Source organism: Psammomys obesus, unplaced genomic scaffold (assembly GCF_907164565.1).
Source record: "Psammomys obesus unplaced genomic scaffold, mPsaObe1.curated_primary_1811, whole genome shotgun sequence".
Classification (NCBI taxonomy): domain Eukaryota; kingdom Metazoa; phylum Chordata; class Mammalia; order Rodentia; family Muridae; genus Psammomys; species Psammomys obesus.
Genome location: NW_026596091.1, coordinates 2,861,546 through 2,880,020, shown reverse-complemented (window position 1 = coordinate 2,880,020; position 18,475 = coordinate 2,861,546). Strand labels below are relative to the sequence as shown.

At 46.7% G+C, this 18,475-nt stretch overlaps 1 protein-coding gene across 2 annotated transcripts in view; it reads right to left on the bottom strand.

Annotated features, from left to right (window-relative positions):
- Aldh1l2 (aldehyde dehydrogenase 1 family member L2) overlaps positions 1–18,475 on the bottom strand; it is a 38,953-nt gene extending 20,478 nt beyond the window's left edge. The window contains exons 1-9 of one of the 2 annotated variants that reach the window (XM_055627798.1): positions 18,353–18,475; positions 11,744–11,888; positions 7,922–8,156; positions 5,229–5,394; positions 3,953–4,054; positions 3,677–3,766; positions 1,810–1,944; positions 837–962; positions 249–340 (exon numbers count right to left, since the gene is read on the bottom strand). In XM_055627798.1, the coding sequence (XP_055483773.1) occupies positions 249–340; positions 837–962; positions 1,810–1,944; positions 3,677–3,766; positions 3,953–4,054; positions 5,229–5,394; positions 7,922–8,156; positions 11,744–11,888; positions 18,353–18,400 (1,139 nt within the window). In that variant the 5' untranslated portion in view covers positions 18,401–18,475. Of the gene's footprint in view, positions 1–248; positions 341–836; positions 963–1,809; positions 1,945–3,676; positions 3,767–3,952; positions 4,055–5,228; positions 5,395–7,921; positions 8,157–11,743; positions 11,889–18,352 lie in introns of those variants that run through there. The other variant, XM_055627799.1, reaches the window with a different exon arrangement.

The following is an 18,475-nucleotide window of genomic DNA, read 5'->3' as shown; positions in this document are numbered from 1 at the left end:
CACACACACACACACACACACACACACACACACACAAATAACAAGAAACGTCTTTTGAAAAGAACAAACCGTTAGAAACATTAAAGGAAATGTGAAAACAGCCTGGTTAGCAACAAATAAAAAGATCATGGAAACAGTAACAAAAAGCATGAAGAAAAGGGAGATGTAATAGACAAGTCTGGGGGTAGGAGGGGGCGGAGAGAGAAAGACAGAGACAGAGGGGGAGAGAGTTCCGAGTGTAGCTTTACCTCACAACATCCATTGAGCTTGCTCCAGATTTAAAGAAGTCTGTGGAGTCTTCAATCACAGGGATGTTGCTTAAAATTCGAGCCCAGATGACCTGCAGGAAAAGGGCCACTTATTGAAGAACTGTGTGGAATCCCATGGCAGAGACCTCTTTGCCCTTCACCCAAAGCACAATATGGCAGCATGGCTGAGCATCTCTATCAGTCACACATGACCAGTGAATATGAAGAGGAGGTGACCTGAACCCCCTCCCCCCAGTTTTGCCCTATGGAACATGAAATACAATTATGAGAGAAGTTTTGTCCTTCTGGCTAGAATAAAAATGACTCTCAGTTTGGGTTTCTGAATGGTTCTACCTTTATCCCCGTGTCCCAGCTTCACCCAACCCCACCCCCAAGGCAGCCTAGAACTGAAAAAAATCTCTATATTCTGTGTCTGAGCATGAATATTTCTGAATTGATTTCTTAACCACAGCTTATACAGAAGGAGGAGATAAAGTTCCATTCCTCTGCCTAAGGACAGTTGCACCAGCCACAAGCAGGCATCGGGGTTCCAAGGTACGAGTCACCTTAAGGACTCCACATGTTCACCTTGATGGTCTCTGCTACTTTCATCTCCTCAGCTGAAAGTTCAACCACTGATGTCTCTCCTGATGAAAAGTACTGGGAGGCGGGAATCATCTTCCCATCCTCAAACTGCAGGTTTCTCACCATCAGCTATGGAACAGCAGGAAAACAAGCTGAAGATTCAGACCACCCAAGACAAGCCTGCTGGGAGGAGGAGTCTAACGCCTTAGGTGGGTATAGAGGTCGGCTTGTCTAGAGAATGCAGACATATGGTCGGCCTACTTTCCCATGTCTAATGGGACTGGAAAGATGTCTTCACAGTGGCACACCCCCAGGACACGCCACTGCTGCCAGCATGCCACCAGTCTGGTACGTTAGGATGCATGTGCTAAAATCAATCCCGATGGAGATGGGGGCTGTTGTGCGGCTTTGTTGTTGCAGAATTGGGGACTCGGTGAAGTTCAGTGATTTGTCTAGTGCTGGTTTAAGACTTAGCAGTAGCTGGGCACTAAAACACTGTAATGTTAACCGTTCATTTACACTTAACAATCGGGACAGATGTGTAAACTACAATGGCCCTTTATACTCTTCACCGGGAAACTGTCCAGGAGGCCTGAAACTAGTCATATGGGCGGGGCTGCCCTAGGGAGGTGACAGCAGAGGATAATGAAAGAGACTGCGTGGGTCTCACCAGGCCTTCCTAATCACTGACAGGCTTTATAGACAAGGAAACACAGCAGGGAGAGCCATCCCACCCAAACCAGCAGGTGGGTGAGCAGAGGCCCACGTTCCTGACCCAGTTCCCAGGGCTCCCTCACTGTGAGGGTCCATGGGGCCATCCTGAGGAACCGTGTCTTGGTGCAGAGGACATCATGCATCCCCAGAGAAGTGGGGCACAGACATCGTGAGCTCCCACCTCCCAATGAGTGCCAGGGGAGCCATTTCCTAATAGCTGTGGTTAAAGAAGGAAGATGAGAAAGTGGCTTAGTACACTCACTGCTTCTCCATCATTACCAAAAAGAACAAGTCCATTTTTGGTAACAAGACCAGGCTTCTTGGCACCTGTAATGTCCAGTGGTTCTCCAGCAGGCACAGGACTAGTCAATAATGAAGAGCCGTAGAAAGTCACCATCTAATAAAGAGATCAAACCCTGTAAATTCAGGAGGCAAAGCCACCACCAGGGCTGTGTTCAAGCAATGCCTTGTACAAACACCGAAGTTCAGATCTATAGTAAGGTTGAGATACAGTTTTGTCATACACATTTATTTGGTAGGACTGAATCGAGCATCGGTAGAAATGTAACAAATGGCAATCTGCAAATATGTGATCACCGTCTGAGAGATGGGCTAGAGAGGGGCTCTGTGGTTAAGAGTGCTTGCTGCTCTTGCAGAGGACAGGTTCAGTCACCCACGTGGTCACTTACTACCACCTGCAACTCCAGTTCCAGGGGATCTGACGCCTTCTGGTTTCTGAAGGTTCCTACGCACAAGTAGTATGCACGCAAGTGCGCACGCATGCACACACACACACACACACACACACACACACACACACATACACACACACACTGAATACACAGTTTTTAAACACTTAAAGGGCCTGGGGAGAGTCTCAGGTGGTAAAGTGTTTGCCACATAAGCATGAGACCGGAGTTAGAGCTTTGACACAGGGTAAAAAGCTGATGTGCTGAAAGACTCTACTGATTGGAGTTTTGAGGCTGAGACTCACAGCCAAACTTTGGACAGAGTGCAGGGAAGCTTATGAAAGAAGGGGGAGACAGAAAGACCTGGAGGGGGCAGGAGCTCCAAAAGGAGACCAGCAGAGCCCAAAAAATTGAGCCCTGCAGTCCCTGCAGAGACTGAAACCCCAACCAAGGACCATGCATGGAGATAACCTAGAACCCCTGCACAGATGTAGCCCATAGTCTCCAAATGGGTTCCCTAGTAAGGGGAGGAGGGACTGACTCTGACATGAACTCAGTGGCTGGCTCTTTGATCACCTCCCCCTGAGCTGGGAGCAGCCTTACCAGGCCACAGAGGAAGACAATGCAGCCAGTCCTAATGAGCCCTGATAGGCTAGGGTCAGATGGAAGGAGAGGAGGACCTCCACTATCAGTGGACTTGGAGAGGGGCTTGAGAGGAGAAGAGGGAGGGAGGGTGGGATTGGAAGGAGATGAGGGAGGGGGACACAGCTGGGATACAAAGTGAATAAATTGCAATAAATGATAATAATAAAAAAAATTTAAAAAGCTGGGTATGATGGTGCTGGTTTGTAATCCCAGTGCTGGCAAAGCTGAGGCATGAGCTGTGCAGGCTATTCTGGAGATCAAGTCCAGAAAATAAGACTAGAAAGGATGGTGACCAAGGGCAAAGGATACTGACTTTAAAAAAAATATCGTCCTATAAATAAGGCCTGTTATAGTTAATATGTATTGAATATTCCCGGTGCAGCAGGAACTATGTATTTATATGAATGGGGAACTTATTTGATCTTCCTGCCTTCCTCCCTCCCTCTCTCCCTGTCTGTTTTTCTTCCATCCTTCCTTTGTTCCTTCCTCTTTCTTCTGTCTGTCTGTCTACACAGGATCTCACTGTGAAGCTCTGGCTGGCCTGGAACTTGCTCTGTAGACTAGGCTGGCCTCAAACTCACAGTCTGCCTCCCCAGAGCCACAGTTAAAGGAGGATCACAAATTCAAAACCAATCTAAGCAACTTAGTGAGATGGAGCCAAAAGCGTAGCATGATGTTATAGTGCTTTCATGGTGCAAGGCTGTGGGTTTAAATACCAGTGGTTCGCACACACACACACACTCACAGCGTGGTGGGGGGGATTGTATGGGGAACTCGTATCCATTGAAAGCATACCTGTCCATTTATGTCTGCCCAGGCTCCAGGGACCTTATCATGACCTCGGATCCAGTTATGCAAAACTTGAGCAGGCTGGTCCCACGAAATCTGGGTGAGCACAAATACAGGCCGTGAGGCCTACGGGTGACACTAACTTCTCTTCATCCCAGATAGGAGTGGGGACACACAGGACCAGCTGCCTTGGAGGGACTGCCCCTGGGTCAGGAACTCCTACGCTGGGAACTACTCGAAGGTAGAGGGCAGGGACTCGCTGTGCACTATGGGTGCAAATACCTCAGCATTTTTCTTCTTCTGGATACCTTCATATGTCGCCCCCTCTTCCGGCTGGGGAATTCGAGGAGCTTTTCCGTCAGCTATGAGTTGGACGGCTTCTACCTAAAGCCAAAACCATCATTGGTGTTAGAGCCCAGAGAGCCACAAAGGCATGGCCCTTCTAATGGAAGTTTGCTTTCAACAGATTGATTGCATATAAATCTGCTCAGAAAATCAGGCTGTGGTGACGTTGCCATGCGTTCTCCAGGTCCATCTACATGACAAGCACATAGGGTATGACAGCTACTTTATGTACGTTATCACTTACAGAGGGTACATGTATCCTGAAAGGTGTATACCACACCTCTGTTTGGCAAATGAGGAAACTAGTTTCAAGAGATGTCAGAGCACTAACTCTAGACTCAGCCACATTTGGCCATATAGCCACATTTGCTATGAATGCAACTAGACACATTAGACACAAACTAAAACACCAAAAGATTTTTAAAAATTGTTTTGGTAACTCAACTGCATGTCTTCTGAGTGTCAACTTTGTAGGTTACAGCGTCATTTCACAGTGACAAAGGCTTGACATGCCCGGCAGGATCTATACCCAGGTGTGCCCGCCCCAATATCAAGCCTGCAGTCAAGTAAGAATCCTTGCTGGGGCTGGAGGTGAAGGCCTGGAGCAAAGCTCGCGCTTAGCATACACAAGGCGCTAGGTTCAACCCAGAGAGATGGGGGAAGGGAGGAGACAGGTGGCTCTGTTTATCGTGGCAATGAACCTGGTGGGCATAGGGAGACAACCCAATGGCATAGAAATTACTTTCTCACTCTTTGAATTTTTAATGGGTGAAATATTTCATGGTATGGATGCATGTTTACAGTTTTTTCACTCTGAGCACATCTGAATAAATAAATCAGTAATCGAATTTCACCCTGTTATGTAGACTAAGTAAAATACCTTTAAAGTAAACTTAAATTACATAGAAAAAAATTAAAGTTCTTTATTCCTTCTTAGAACTAGTTACTATCAACAGGGTTGGAGATTCAAGTATTTGACAAAAGGATGGAGCAGTTTAGTTGTTGTCTTGTCAGTTCCATCTTTTTAAAGAGGATTAAGTCAGCATCACAGACTATGGGACTTTCAAGCTCAAATCTGCATTACAGACATGAGCTACTAAGGGTTACAGTATGTGCTGCCATGCCTGGCTTGGCAAATTTTTGATGAAAAAAATAACAACCCTTAAATTTTAGAAGTGTTCTAAATTAGAGTTGATGGTGTGAGTATACTGACCATGGCCTTGATCCCCTCAGGAAAAAGGAACCGGTGATAGAGCACATCCACTGTGTCATTGGGTTTGACATCACATGATCTCTGAAGAAGGATGGGTCCTGTGTCCAAGCCATCATCTGCCCAGAAAACAGAAAACCCAGCTTTCTTATCTCCCATGATTAGAGTCCTGTGGAAAGAACAGTTTCAACTTAAAATGCTGGTCGATTGTATCAAGCAGAGAATTAGTTGTGTTAAAGGACGAGGAAGTTACAGTGGAGAAGGAGATAGTCAATGAAGTGGCTGGAGAAGGTTACAGTAGGGCTCAGCGCCTTCCGCATTCACAGCCGCCACCCAGCAGCTGCTATTTCCTGCATCCTCATGTATGTCTTACAATCTTGCAGTTATGGCTTGTGGCGCTTCTTAAAAGGTGTCAGGGCTGGAGAGATAGCTCAGCGGTTAAGAGCACTGTCTGCTCTTCCTAAAAGACCTGGGTTCAATTCCCAGCACCCACATGGCAGCTCACAACTGTCTATAACTCCTGTTCCAGGGGATCTGACCTCCTCACACTTGCAGACAAAACACCAATGTATATAAAATAAAAATAAATATTAAAGTGTTTTAAAAAAAGAAAAAAAAAGTGTCAGAAGCTGGGCGTGGTGGCACATGCCTTTAACCCCAGCACTCAAGAGGCATCGGTAGGCAGATCTTCAGCCTGGTCTACAAAGTGAGTCCAGGACAGGCAGGGATATTGAACCTTAAGAGAGGGTTTCTCTCAAAAATAAAACAAAGCAAAACAAAATAAAACAAAACAAAAAACAGTGTCAGAGTCCATCCTTCCTGCTACCCACTGACTGCAGGAGTCATATTTCTTCTTTAGGACTGAGTAATTTTCATGCCTTCGTGTACTTCCTACATTGCACATGATCACTTATTAGACAGAATAAGAATGAAAGATAAGTCAGGATACTCAGCACAGGGTGAAAAGGAAAACTGGTTGTTAATTTAGGTAGTATAATTGAGAATAAATGTCACTTAAGATTAGAATTAGCTCTAGACTGGCTATGTAAACTGCAGTAAAAGTCAGTTGATTAGGTCAACTATTCATACTGTATGCTGTATTCCACCCAGACTAAGAAAAAAATGCTTAGCTTGACTATAATACAAACAGTGAGCAAATATCTATAAACATGTATCAGAGAGCAGGCACATACACTAAAGTTGTAAATTGATTGTTCATAAAAGCCCGAAATCACTTTTTAAGATTTATTTTTAATGTATGTGCCTGTGAGTGCATGTCATATGAGTGCAGATGACCTGCGGCATCTGAGCCGCAGAAAAGGGCACCAGAGCCCCTGGAGCTGGAGTTACAGGCTATGTAGAGATACCTGATTTGAGTGTTGGAACCAAACTCTGCTCATAATAGCAGCAGTATTCTTAATTTTTGAGCCATCTCTCCAGCCTCAAACCCCTTCTTAAATTATTTTTATTTCTCTAAGCTATCAAGCAAGCAAGACCTAAATCAGCCATCCAGTGGGTCTCCTTTTTCAGAAATATTGAGGAATTATCATTGCACTGTCAAGAGCCTTGAAAATATTTATATGCTTTGTCCCAATGATTCTGCATATAGAAAGAATTCAAAGTGAAAAAAAATACAGATTCAAGTGCAAAGGTATGAACTACTATTATTCATACCACCAAAAGGAGATAAATTCCTAGTACCCATCTTCAAATACTCCAAAGTATTTTAGCACATTTAAACCACATATTGATTTTTTTATGGTCAATAACCTGGTGCTGAGGGATACCAGGAAGGTGGCTGGTAAGAGAATGAAGGTGAAAGTGGGGGAAAAGGTCCAGTTCAGCCTCAGCATAGTGCACCACTGTGTTCATGGAGTTAGAAACTTATGGTGTGCCAGGAGCTGCTTAAAGCAGGCATGAGAGAATGTTGGTCAGAGCCTCTTTGAGAAGCATGAAGTTGGAGGAGGGTTATGGCTGAGAAAGAAGGCACTTCCCAGTAATCCTGCATTTTCTTCAATGCACTGGGATCCTTTGTGTAAAAAGAAAAAAGTTATAAGGGCATCGTGCACTAATGAAGGCATATGTCAAAAGTGTGTCAATCAAATTGATCCTCTCTATCAGACTACTGAAGCTTTGGGACCTGGTTACAGTCACTGGAATTAATACCCAGAGGCTGTCCTTGGAGAATTCTGTCTCACTTCATGCAGTGTCTCCAGACCTCAGAGGAGGTCACACAACTGGAGCAATCACTCAGGACCTCAGAAGCATATTAGGTGTGGGTGTGTGTGCGTGCTGTATGCATGTGTTTATGTGAATGTGTATATGCAGTGTACACACGTATGCAAAGGACAGGGTCTGATAGCCAGGATCTTCCTCAGTTCTCCGTTCTATTTTTTTGAGTCAGGGTCTCTCTCAGAACCTTGAGCCCATTGATTCAGGCAGGTTGGTTGGTCAGTGAGCTCCAGGCAGCCACCATTTCCTGCTTCTTTCTAGCTGGGATTACAAACGCAAGCCTCCAAGCCTGGCTTTTCTATGGGTGCTGGGGATCCTAACTCAGATCCTAATGTGTGCACACCAAGCCCATTGCTGGCTGAGCCACCTCCCCAGCCCCAAGCCCACCTAGTGTCTGCATCATGTAGGAGAAAAACAGAAAAACCATGAACTATGCAAACAGAGCCTCACTCCTGCTCTCTCACCAGTTGATGGCCGAAGCTCCTCTGTGCCTGGGTAGGAGCGATGGGTGGTAGATGATGGAGCCGTGCTTTGGGCCGTCAATGACATCCATGGGGATGAACTGTGTGCAAAAGGGCAGCACGTTGAGCTCAGCGCCCACCGACCGGTAGGCTTCTGCCACCTCCTCGATGGTTTTACCCTTCACTCTCCATCTGGGGAACTTGAACACAGGGGTCCCATCTTTCTCTGCAGCCAAAGCTGAGCAAGAAAAAAAGATTGTCCTTCCCTTTAAGGCCATGGTCTCACATTAACACACTGTAACATCACAATTTCACACAAAATTTACAGACTAAACACAGTGGGGGACAACTGGGATTGTGACTATTATCTGATGTTGTTACTATTGAATTGGGCTCATTCATCTTCCTAGAGGGACACTAATCCATATATTGAAGGCATATGTATTTGAGTTCAAAAGCTGGTGAGCAGATAGTATTTTCAGGTTTTGATGGAAGCTTTTTTAAAAAGAACTTTCATTACATTTTTATTTATCTAGTGTGTGCATGTGTGTGAGTGTGAGTTTGTGTGTGTTTGTATGCCTGTGTGTGTGTGTGTCCTAAATGACGAGATGAGGTCTCCATGACAAAACCTGAGCTGTGAAGCCTTGTTAAGTCTGGAAGATGTCTGAACCAAGGTTAGTCTTTGATCAAGTGATTTGAAAGAGTCTGAGCCACCAGCACAATAATGCAAAAATGTTAACATTCATAAAATATTCAAGAAATGTCGTGATTTCCTTGTTTTTAATTGCTGCATAGTATTCCATTGTGTAAATGTACCACAATTTCTGTATCCATTCCACAGAGGGCCTCTGAAAAACTCTACCTAGAAGTGTACCAAAGCAGACGCTGAGACCCATAGCCAAACTTTGGGCAGAGTGCAGGGAATCTTATGAAAGAAGGGGGAAATAGAAAGACCTGGAGGGGACAGGAGCCCCAAAAGGAGAGCAACAGAACCAAGAAATCTGGGTCCATGGGTCTTCTCTGAGACTGATTCTCCACCAAGGACCATGCATGGAGATAACCTAGAACCCCATGCACAGATGTAGCCCATGGCAGTTCAGTATCCAAGTGGGTTTCCTAGTAAGGGGAGCAGGGGCACCTCTGACATGAACTCAGTGGCTGGCTCTTTGACCACCCTGACCCCCTGCTGAGGGGGGTTACAGTCTTGCCAGGCCACAGAGGAAGACAATGCAGCCAGTCCTGATGAGACTTGCTAGACTAGGGTCGGATGGAGGGGGAGGAGGACCTACCTTATAAGTGGTCTTGGAGAGGGGCATGGGAGAGGGAGGAAGGGTAGGATTGAAAAGGAATGAGAGAGGGGGCTACAGCTGGGATACAAAGTGAATAAACTGTAATTAATAAAAAATAAAAATAAAAAAAGAAATGTAACTCACATCAGATGGCAGGTGAGTGGAGGGTAAAAATGTGATAATGGCAGAATGGGAAGATGGTTCTGCAGGTAAAAGTACTTGCTGTGTAAACACAAGGGCCTGAGTTCAAATCCCCAGCAGTCACTTTAAAAAAGCTGGACACAGGGCTGGAGAGACAGCTCAGTGGTTAAGAGTACTCTCTGCTTTTCCAAAAGACCCAGGTTCAATTCCCAGCATCCACATGGCAACTCACATGTCTGTAACTCTAGCTCCAAAGGATCTGACACTCTCACATCAATACACATAAAATAAAATTAAAGAAATTATTTTTTTTAAAGCTGGACACAGGGTGGAAGAGATGGCTCAGCGGTTTGGTTCCCAGAAAGTGCGTTGAGTGGCTGATGGGCCACACAAATACAGAGATAATGAAAAATAAAGTAAATCTTTTTGTTGTAGTTTTTGAGACAGTGAGACCCTGTCTAGGATAGCTCCGGCTATCCTAGAACTCACTATGTAGACCAGGCTGGCCTCAAACTCACAGAGATCTGCTTGCCTCTGACTCCCAAGTGCTGGGATTAGAGGAGCATGCCACTATGCCTGGCTAAAATAAAACAAACCCTTTCTAAAAGCAGGACATGGTTGGATGCCCTGTAACTCCAGCACTGTGGGAACACACAGAAGGGTCTCAGGGGTGTGATGGCCTCCAGCCTAGTGAGAAACCCCGTCTCACAGGAATAAGGTGGAGTGTGACAGGGCAGGACACCTGACATCCTTCTGTGACCTCTACGGACGGGTTCCCACACGTGTGCACACACACACGTCGCTTGTATTTTCATGGAAGGAATCTGAGAGGTTGCTTGGGCAAGAAAATGGGGTAAAGGAGATAGCTGTTTTCACACACACACACACAAAAAAAAAAAAAAAAAGGAGCTCTGGGGAAACTTGGAACAGTACCTTACTGCTCATTGTTGTGGGTTTTGGCTTGCTCAGTGGACTGTCCTGATAAAAAGCTGTCAGTCAGCAGCTGTCGTTATTAATTGCTTGCAAGCCTCATGTAAGGCATAGCATTTTGCATACATTTCCCTCATGAATTCTCAGCACAGCCCTATGAGGCAGGGGCCACTGAACTGGACGTTAGGAAGCTGCACAGGGTCACAGGGCACAAGGGGCAGAACCCGCCATCGGTCTGTGATGTCAGAGCATGTGCTGCTGAGCAAGCTGCACATCTCAAGGCAGATTATATACAAGTCAGGTTGGGTTTGCCTTCTCCTAAGTCACATCGTGAGTTCAGATGGCCACGACCAATGAAAGAAGGTCCTGGCCCTGGGTCCAGGTACCCAGGAAACGCCCTTCCCCAGATCTATTTTTGAACTGAGTCTGATGATCGTATCTGTCATTCCAATGATGCGTGTGCACCGTGGAGACTGCTGCCTGGCCTCCAGCAGTGGCATCTCCTGGTGTGGTGGTCAGCTGACACAGTGCGGACACGTGACTCCGTCCGGCCTCACCTGGGAAGGAAGTCTGCATGAGGGCTGGCCTGTGAGGAATTATCTTATCACCTTAGTTAAGGTGGGAGGACCCACCCAAGATGGACAGTACTGTTGTTTCCTAGGCAGGTGATCTTGAACTGTCTGAGAGCGAAGAAAGCCAGCTGAGTCCTGGCATACATGCATTAACTTTCTGCTCTTGATCAAATGGATGTGATCTGAGCAGCTGCTTCAGTCTCTGCTGCCTTGATTTTCTCACAGCAATGAATTGTAACCTGAGATCACAGGCCACATTAATCCTTTATCCTGTCAGTTGCTTTTCTCAGGGCTTTTTCTTTGTTTTGTTGTTTGGAGACAGGGTTTCTCCTGTCCTGGAACTCTCTATGTAGACCAGGCTGGCCTGGAACTCAGAGATCCCCCCTGCCTCTGCCTCCCGAGTGCTGCTATCAAAGGTGTGTGCCACGGCCACCTGGAGTGTCAGGGAACTTTTTAATCACAGCAACAGGGGAAAAAACCTAAGATGCCTTATACAGTTAAATATATAGCTATCTCAAAGAAAATCTCAATTCCCAGGCTCCCCTGTGAACGAGTCAGCCTGTGCCTCAGATCTGGCTGACTGGATATGAATGGAAACGATATGTGCCAGTTCTGGACTCTGTCGCTCTCTGCTTCCTCTCTCTCTTCCTGGTGAGTGTATATGTGGTGTACGGACGTGTTCATGTGAGTGTATGCACACGTCACTGTGTTCACCTGTGTGCATGGAGGCCACAGGCCAATGTCAGGAGTCTTCTTTTCATCCTTCCTCATCATCTGGAAGCCTTGCTTGATATGGCACAATAACAACAGCGGTCGGACACGATGCAACCAAACCAGCCGTGATCACCACAGGCCTTGAGAGCGTTTGACCCAGTGTTCCATGATGCGCTCACCTAGAGGATCAGCCTTCCCATCCTTGTCGGGAACTGTGAACACCCCCACCACTCGATGGCCTTCTTTCTGCAGGTGGCTGTAGACTTCCTGTCCAAAGAGGCTCTGGCCAATAAGTGCCAACTTCAGCTTGTTTTTGAAATAAACCTGTGGAAGAATATAGTGATAACGACAGCTGACTCTGCATAAATATTGGAGAATGAGTCACATGAGATGACTCGGGGCCACCAGAAGTTCTAAGACCTCCAAGACAAAATTATCAGTCTGTTGCTAATACAGGAGGATTGCTAACACAAAACCAGCCTGGGCTACATAGTGTACCTTGCAGTCTAGCCATGCTACTTCGGGTGATAATCCTCTTCCAAACTAGATTATCTAACAAAAACTACAATTTTGGGCACAAGAAAGAAACAACTTATTTCAAGTTGTTTGTCAGGGTAGGCCAAGAAACTCCCCAAACAATAACTATTACTGTCGCCCTTGGTTGCATCTCAGAAGGGGAAGGTTAGACCCTATTGCTGAAAATGCATGCACACTAGACATAGGATTCAGAAAAATCAAGCTGGGTTTGATTGGAAAGCCTCTTCCCTGAGCATTAACTTTCATAGTACTAGATGATGCTGTGCAAACTGCCAACACAGAAAAGCAATCAATAGTCCTAGCCAGCTATGACATTTATGAACCATTATGACAAGATATTCCTAATGTGCAGGATTGGCTCTTACATCCTGGTGGTAACCAACAGCCTTGTAACTCCCTCAGGAGGAGGGAGTTTATGCCGGGTAAATCTACCTACCTTCCCACAGCTGGTGAGGCCACAGATCTTAGAGGACAGTGTGCCGCTGCCACTTCACTAAACTAGCATGATCCCCGACTGCACCCTAAATACTCGTCCTTACACCCACAGATAAGTGTAGCCCTCACCCCTCCTCGAGGAAGCTCTTCCTTGGTGGTGGATGGAGATAATTACAGAAAGCCACGATTGGTGAACACGCAGAGAACATTGATCATGTGGTGCCCAGCCCCATCTGATTCACCCCTAACACAATTCCTGCACTTAAGGCTCCAATGATGGTTATCAAATCACAAGCGACCAGCCCTAAACATGGACAGGCAATGCTCAATTGACTCAGCAGGTCTTACACACACACACACACACACACACACACACACACACAGGAATAAAACCAAAGTAGATTGTGCCCAAGGAACAAACCTGGAGTTGACCTCTAGCCTATATGTACACACACACACACACACACACACACATATGCACGCACACACATACATACAGAGAGAGAGAGAACTAAAAATGCTCTATAAATATTTAATCTCTGTACCCTATAACTAGGGCTGAAATAGAATCTTCCCATTAGCCACCTTACAAAAATTTCAACTTCTCCTGCAGTTCCTAATGGCTAGGTATCTTAAGACATAGGAAACACTGCTTCAAAACACACAGAGGGGCCAGGCTGCAGCTCTCTGGGGGAGGAGTTGTTTCTCGTGTGCAAGACCCTCGGTTCAACAATCAACATTACCAAAAACATTACCGTGTGTTTGCGAACCACGGTAACCAAAAGGGTGGTGGTGGAAAACCTCAGGGCACACAAAAGCGGGGAGACCTCATCCTCCCGAGCAGCGGGCTTGCTGCATTCTATGTGACTGTCTTCTAGCTGGCCTGGGTTCAGTCAGGTCAGCTGAGAAAGGATGCTCGAAGCAGCCATGTTGTCACTGAACATGTAACACTCATTGAACTTTTTGGGTTCAATGGGTGACTCCCCACCTCTCTCTCGGGTGCTGGGAATTGAACCCAGGGCCTTCGAACCAAAGGTTGCACTCTACTACAGAGCTACATCCCTAGCCAACGTGAGTGTTTTAACATTGAGGAATAATTAAGATTTTCAGGACTCTAAGTGTATTTGTGAATTCACAGGATTCCAGAAATCTAGGCTTGAGATATTTCCTTCTTTCATTTTCCCAAGTGCAGTCTGAGTACTGACTTGACCAGGTTGGCAGAATCCACCATTTCAAATGTGGGTTCTGGGTTCTCCTGGCAGATCTAGTGAGGCAGAATTGGCGTCCCAGGGAGCTGCATCATAAGAAGCTCTCTAGTGATCCGTGAGCACACCCACACCTGAGGCGCTCTGCTCCCTGTACTGGAGGTACCAGACCACAACAGACTGTCCTGGGAACTCGGGGCAGAAAGAGAAAGCAGAGATAACTAGAAACATGCGTGTGGAATGTTGGCCCATGTCACATATTTCACCGTATGATTTGGCTACATGGACTCCTAGAAGCAGGCATTCATAACTGGTTTTTACAGATGAAGATATTAAAGCAAAAGCGTATGAAGACATAGCCTGAAATCTAATAGTCGCCAAGAAACAGGATGCGATTTTCTAGTTCGCTTTCCTGTTGCTGTGATCAGCACCCTGACCAAAAGCAACTTGGGGAGAAAAGGGGTTTATTTGGCTTGTAGTTCCAGGTCACAGTCCGTCAATGGGGGACGTTAGAGCAGAAGCTGAAGCAGAAGCCATGGAGGAGAGCTGCTTACTGGCTCCCTCCCTCATGCTCACCTAGTCTTCTTATATAACCCAAGCGTCTAGGCTGTAGCTACCCACAGAGGGTTGGGCCCTCCCACACCGATTATCAGGCAGACACATCCACACTTTCTTCAATTCCTCTCTCTCGTTTGTTCTCTGGGCACATTTCTCTTAAAGACCCCCTACGCTACAAGACGTGTAGGAAAAGAAATGGCCCCTGTCCTCTGGGAATTCATCAGCCAGGAGGGAAGACATCCAAGTAGACATGTCAGTGACACAGAGCTAGGAGAGGCGGGCACAGGGAGGTTCTGAAAGAGTTCTTCAGAGTGGGTGGGCGACAGATACGTCCGCATGTGTGTGCATATGTGTCCGTGCATGTGTGCACATGTGAGAGTGTGTGCGCGCCGGTGTATATATGTGGCATACATGTGTGCATACGTGGAGGCCGATGTCAAAGCCGCTGTTCTTCTCAATCACGCTCCATGTTCTTATTGAAACAGGGTCTTTCGCTTGGAGCTGACTATTCAGTTAAGCTGGTAGCCAACTGGCTCCAGGGATCCTCCTGTTGCGAACCACCATGTCCAACTTTTACACCAGTGTGGGGATCAGAACTCAGGACCTGACGCTTCCTTAGCAAGCCCTTTCACCTGCTGAGTCATCTCCTTCTCCTCAAGAGAATTCTTCCTAACCTCAGGAGTGTCGTTTTGGGAGCTGGCCAGGAAAGTGGGGGAGGATGATGGGAGACCTCTGGGAAGTTCCAGGCAGGAGGAAATGAAAAATGTCATGGCGTTCAGAATGGGGAGTCATGGAATGCTGACAAACGTCAGTGGAGACAGAACTTGCCGGGAGCTTTGTCCATTGCCAGTAATTTGTACCATATTCTGAACACAGTGGCCATCCCTGAGTGACTTTGGGCAGGAGAGTGTGTGGGCTTGTTTCTGGGTTGGCTGATCTCTGAGGCAACCCTGTCCAGGTGTGAACTGGCTCCAAGGGGGCATGCCTCTGGCGCTTGGAGCAGAGCGGGAGCAGAGAGAGAAAAGAACAGCTGACTTCATGGCTGACTTTCAGTACACTCCCAGGATATATTTGGAGCGTGCGAAGCCCGTGGCTGCTGTTACAAGCTCTTACCTGAACAGGGGCAGCACGCCATACTCCGAACAGAGAGGAGCTAGGCAAGATGTGCAGTGACAAGCTTGTGCAACTTGATTCCCTTATTGCATCATTATATGAAGAAGGGATTCACATCGATTGTCACATTGATTTTCCCCGTTGTTGGGGATCAAAGCTGAATCACTGCATGCCAGGTCGGAGTTCTGACACTGGTCCAGCCCTCACCACTTTTTAAAATGCCTTTTTCTTAAAGATTCATCATTTTATGTTATTAATGTGTATGTGTCTGTGTGGGTTTAAGCCATGAGTGTTTGATGGCCTCAGCGGTCAGGAAGTGGTGTTGGAGTTTCAGGTGGTGCTGAGCAGCCCATCATGGATGCTTGTAGAGAGCAAAAAAGATCTCTGTGTACACAGATAAGGCACCACAGAAACCAGGAGGTTGCACACCTTATCTTCAGTGGAATGAAATGCTCAGGTGTCTTCTCAGATTGCTTGGGGGGCGGGGAATGTAGTTTACAATCCGGTGATCCTTTGCTATCTGTTGGACCAAGCTCTACAGAATATGTTAGCTTGTCCCAGCCCCCCTTGAAACCCTTGAGCATTATTTCTATGTCATAAAATTCATCCTTTTGAGAGATGTCATTTTCACTTTACAACAGCCTAAGAGACTTATATGCCATCTTGGGGCTAGGCCAATCCTGACACCCACAGGCATTAAGCATACCTCAGTCATTCTCCCCAGACCCCTCTCTTGAGCACTGTTTCTAAGTCAACAGTTGTACTATACCCAGCTCCTGAGAACTAGTGGCTTTTCTTTTGTCCCTATATCTTCTTTCAGAAATGTAAGATCAGTAAATATCTAGACCTTCGAGTGACTTCATATGTTTAAAAGACACATCTGAGTTTCATTACCAGCGTGGCCATCAGTGGATCTTTTCTGCCCATGCATGGGAGAAAATCCACTCTATAAGTGGTTTTACAGTTTGTCCATCCTGTCATCAGCCGAGGACAATTAAGGTCTTTGCAATTTGGGGTGATTATAGAAAAGCCCCTATAAACATCTGTACATGTTTTTGTGTAAGCATTAATGTCGACTTGGGGAGTAACTCAGGAATACAGCACATGCTCTGCATGTGGGAGGCTCTGACTCCATCCCTGGCAGCATGAGAATGAACAAACAACCTAAGAGCGCGGATGCAGCAGTGTTATATGATAGATTGTCTGATGCCACACCAAACAGCTTAGCCACATCGGGAAGGCTCATCGGGAAGGACACGGTGCCGAGCCTGGGTACCTGAGTTTGATTTCCAGATGGAAGGGAAAAGCTAACTGCAGAAACTTTCCCTCCGACTCTGACATGTGCTGTGGCATGCCCTCCCCCCAAACAAAAAGGGATTATTATTATTATTATTATTATTAGTAGTAGTAGTATATATATTTTTTTAACAAAAGAAACTACCAAAAAGTTTTTCAAAGTGGTTGTACCATTTCAAAATCTTATTAGCCATTTGTGTGTTCATTTTAAACTAATTCTTAGAGAGCACAGTAAAAATCTCCTCAGGTCTTCCCTCGTCCTTCGCTTTCTTCCCTCTGACATGAAGAGCCATGCCTACTTCCCAGCTCTGTCTGGGGCCACCTTCCCAGTGCATTCCTGGGGACAGTCAGCCCCAGGGACTCCCTGCTGTTGCACCCAGATGTGTTTCTATCCCTGTCACTTGGCTTTTTCAGCCGCCCCCCCCCCAAAAAAAAAAAAAAAAAAACCAAAAAAACTTCTGTAGTCCCAGGATGGAAATCTGCTCATCCTTCAAGACTTCTTCCTTTCAACTTTCCAACAGTTCACTGACAAGGTGGTGACAAAGGCAAGGTCATTAGACACGGCCTTTTGCTGTCTGCGCCACCTGACCAGACTGCACAGCCAGGGTGGCTGAAGAAATTAAGGAAGGGTCCATGGACTGCTCAGCAGAGCAGTCAAAAACCCAGGGCCGACACAGCTTGCCCTTCTGATTTTATAAACTCTGATGTTCACCAAACTCACTAGAATTGATTGTAAGGACCAAAATGATTCCGACCATTTGTGCTTATCTAGGAAAAAGAAAACTTTGAAATAAATGCAAATCTAGAACTACTACAACTCAGGATTCTGCCTTCAATTAAACAAACAAACAAACAAACAAACATATGGCATTGTCAGAGAAAAGCCAACAGGGGGAAAGAATCTTTTATGACACAACTAGGGTGTACTGCTGACAGAAGGAGACTAAGAGAACAGGGTAGACGCTTTCCTTGCCTGAACAGCCTGAATTGTCTAGACTCAAAAAGGCTCTTCTCCCACCGAACTGCTGAAGGCAGAGTCACTTGCAACATGTCGGCTCCCTAGAAGCCGTTTCTAGAAGCGCTGATGCAATCCCAAGCCTGTGGGCTGGGCCAGGCCGGGCTCTTACTCTCTAGTTTTACAGCGTTCCAGCGTGGCTACTCCTGAAGCGCTGGGTGTTCCTGGAAACCTCGCCGCAGCTGCTGAGCTTGCCAGGGTCCCAGTCACGTCTGGTAAACCTTGCAAGGCCAATGCTCAGTGCTCACACTAGCCCACTGTCCCGATCTTACACCGCGCACGTAGGGACAGGGAACCTCTGGGTTGAAATGCAAAAAGGAAGAAAACAGACTCTGGCTCTTGTCCCTTTATCCATTGTCAGTCCCCAGCTTGTCCTCCCAGCCAGACCTGACACGTTCAGCAACCGCGTCTGCAGCTCATTCCCCGCAGGAGACAAAGGCTTACTTGACGATTCCCATTCCGGATACTGCCGCAGCCTTCTCTAGAGTCTCCCAGTCTGAAACACGCTAGGGTCCCTTCTGGCAAGGCCTGAGCATCACTGCCCACCCCAGCCTCGCTGCCTCGGCCCTGCAACCCCAACGTCTGGAAAACAAGACGAGGACGTGGATGCTCGCCTTGACTGGACTCACCTGGCCGGTGGAGAAGTGCCGTAGCACCTGGCTGCCCCGCCACAGCATGATGCTGAGGAGGAAGGCGAGGGGAGTGGGCAGCTACAGCTTCGGAGGAGGGATGAGTGCTCCGCTTCAGCTCCG